We start from the raw sequence: 2,500 nt of genomic DNA, 5'->3' as shown, positions 1-2,500 counted from the left end.
TCATTTTCTGCTACCTCAATAACTTATGCATGACACTCATTCCCATTAAGCTCATCTGGAAACTCCACTACTGAAAAACAAAAAAGCTTTGAATAATCTCCCTGTGTATAAAAAAAAGGAGCTCTTCAGACATGGATGCATGCTTGATATTATTGTGTAGGATGATACAGATTTATGACATGGGGGATGTTCCCTACTGGCAGACATTGCATAAGAACATTCCACTAACGTTTCCATGACATAGAGTGAGTGTTATGCGTTAGCTAGAGGTTAGCTTTGGATGGCTAGGAGCTCCAGACAGGCTGGGGATACGGCCAGGAGAGCCCACATCTCTGCCCACATGGCTGGCATGCATCCCTGGCCTGCCCTGCCCTCTGTGTCCCCTCCTTCTGCTGTAGAGAGTTACTGAGCCACACAGACAGAAAACAAGAGACAGCGAGAGAGAGAGAGAGAGAGAAGAGGTGGAGAGAGAGAGAAGAGGGGGGAGAGAGAGAGAGAGAGAGAGGGAGGGATAGAGAGATTAAGCCAGCTACCTTCTGCTGCCACACACACAACACATGGAGAATCACTTACGACTTACATGCAGACGCACGCAACAAACTATGCACATACATAGTTACTGGCACCACAACACACACTCTCTCTCTGTCTCACGTGTATGCTCACTCTCTCAGACACACACACACACACACACACACACACGCACGGGCAGAGTGATTAGTGCTGTTATGGAATGTTAATGATTTCTTGGCAGCAGTACAGTAATAAGTATTCAGGCCATGCCACTATGGGCTTACTGTGACAAACGAAGGCGGACCTGAAGAACCCAAACAGACGTATTGGCCATTGTGAAATTATATGAGCCTTTTTGTAATTGTGTTGCTTGTTGTCTCTCTGGTGCTGTGTGATCCGAGTCCTTGAATACTTTGGTTTGTTATCACGCTGTCATTTTTAACTTTCAGGTTTTCTCATGTAAGGCATTGTCACTTAGCAACTCTGACATTCAGCCACTGGTTGTTTTCACAACCAGTTGTGATTCGAGACCTTTTTCCATCCCTCTCAAAGGTCAAACAGTACTCTTACTACCTAAAAAAGATTTTATTGTTGATAAGTAAAAGGCTTGCTAAATGTCAAATGCCTTATGCTTGTCTGTTATCCCTGTTTGTGTCCCAGTGGACACTGGTCAGTTGTGTGGCTATTCATTAGTACTGTATGTGCTTGGTCAGAGCTGTTGATGGAATAGATACACAGATGGCCTTTGATCTAAACTTCTCTCTCTCTCTCTTTCTCTCTCTCTCTCTTTCTCTCTCCTCTTCTCTCTCCAGAGAAGCTGTACAACTCAAATGGACGAGACCTGAGAAGAGCATTGTTCTCACTCAAGCAGATATTTCAGGTAAAACATACTACTACACAGACTTCTGCACACATGCGCGCGTGCACACACACACACACACACAAACACAAATATGGAAACGATAATGTAGTCGTAGTAACAGTAGTCGTAGGAGGAGTAGGAAAAAGAAGAGGGGAAGCAGTTATAGCAGTAGTTGTAGTAGTAGTTGTATAGAAGTATATCATGTCATAGCCACAGCTGGTCACCGTGGCAGCCGTTGTGTGTTTCCGTGACGACAAGCGGCTCCACGTGGCCTGGCAGGCTGTCTGCTGAAAGGAGAGTGTAAAGCTTTATTTTAGGAGAGAGGAGCCAAGGCCTGCTCTCAGTGCAGAGAGAATGAGTGTCCTTAGTCTCTCTCATCTGTCAGGAGCGAGCGTTAAAAGAAAGCAAACCGCCTCAAAACCACTCCCTTTTCTCCTGTCACCTCCCACACCTCCTGACCTCTCTACCGCTGCCTGAAGACGATGTCTTGCACTAGTCTTTCTTTAGTCATGAAATCAATGGAAATTTAGCCACAATGATATCGTAATAAGTCAGTAAGTGTTTTGCTTTTCTCTGACAATAGCAGAGTTAACTTGTGGCTAGAAGGGAGACAAGCACATCTGACTGACCAACTACAGCAGGTCAATGTACAGATGTACAGTACAATGTGCAGATAGACTTTTATCATTTTTATCATTTCCCAGTCTGATAAGATTATGCATGTGCCGTTGTCAGTAGCCTTAACATGCGATACATTTTTCAGATGCATACGTTCAGCATATCAGTGACACCCACTGGCATAATCGTGCAGAGCTGATTTTTGTAGATTTTGTAAGTTTTTTTTTGTTCTTAAAGATTTGTGACAGTGCTGTCTCTCGTGTCTTTTAGGATGATAAGGATCTGGTGCATGAGTTTGTCATGGCAGAGGGCCTAACCTGTCTCATTAAAGTGGGAGCGGAGGCCGACCAGAACTATCAGAACTACATCCTCAGGGGTACGTTCACTCTCATCGAACTGTGTGACATTACGTGTGAATTTACTCTGATCTAACTGTGTGACATTACCTGTGCATTTACTCTGATCTAACTGTGTGACATTACGTGTGCATTTACTCTGATCTAACTG

At 44.2% G+C, this 2,500-nt stretch overlaps 1 protein-coding gene across 1 annotated transcript in view; it reads left to right on the top strand.

Moving 5' to 3' along the window:
- fhod3a (formin homology 2 domain containing 3a) overlaps positions 1–2,500 on the top strand; it is a 52,771-nt gene that overhangs the window by 23,593 nt on the left and 26,678 nt on the right. Inside the window, exons 4-5 of the mRNA XM_030788652.1 lie at positions 1,326–1,393; positions 2,264–2,369. Of these exons, the coding sequence (XP_030644512.1) occupies positions 1,326–1,393; positions 2,264–2,369 (174 nt within the window). The remainder of the gene's footprint in view (positions 1–1,325; positions 1,394–2,263; positions 2,370–2,500) is intronic.

This window comes from Chanos chanos, chromosome 12, assembly GCF_902362185.1.
Source record: "Chanos chanos chromosome 12, fChaCha1.1, whole genome shotgun sequence".
In the NCBI taxonomy this organism is placed as follows: domain Eukaryota; kingdom Metazoa; phylum Chordata; class Actinopteri; order Gonorynchiformes; family Chanidae; genus Chanos; species Chanos chanos.
The sequence above is the reverse complement of the archived record's forward strand: the minus strand, read 5'-3'. Positions and strand labels throughout refer to the sequence as shown.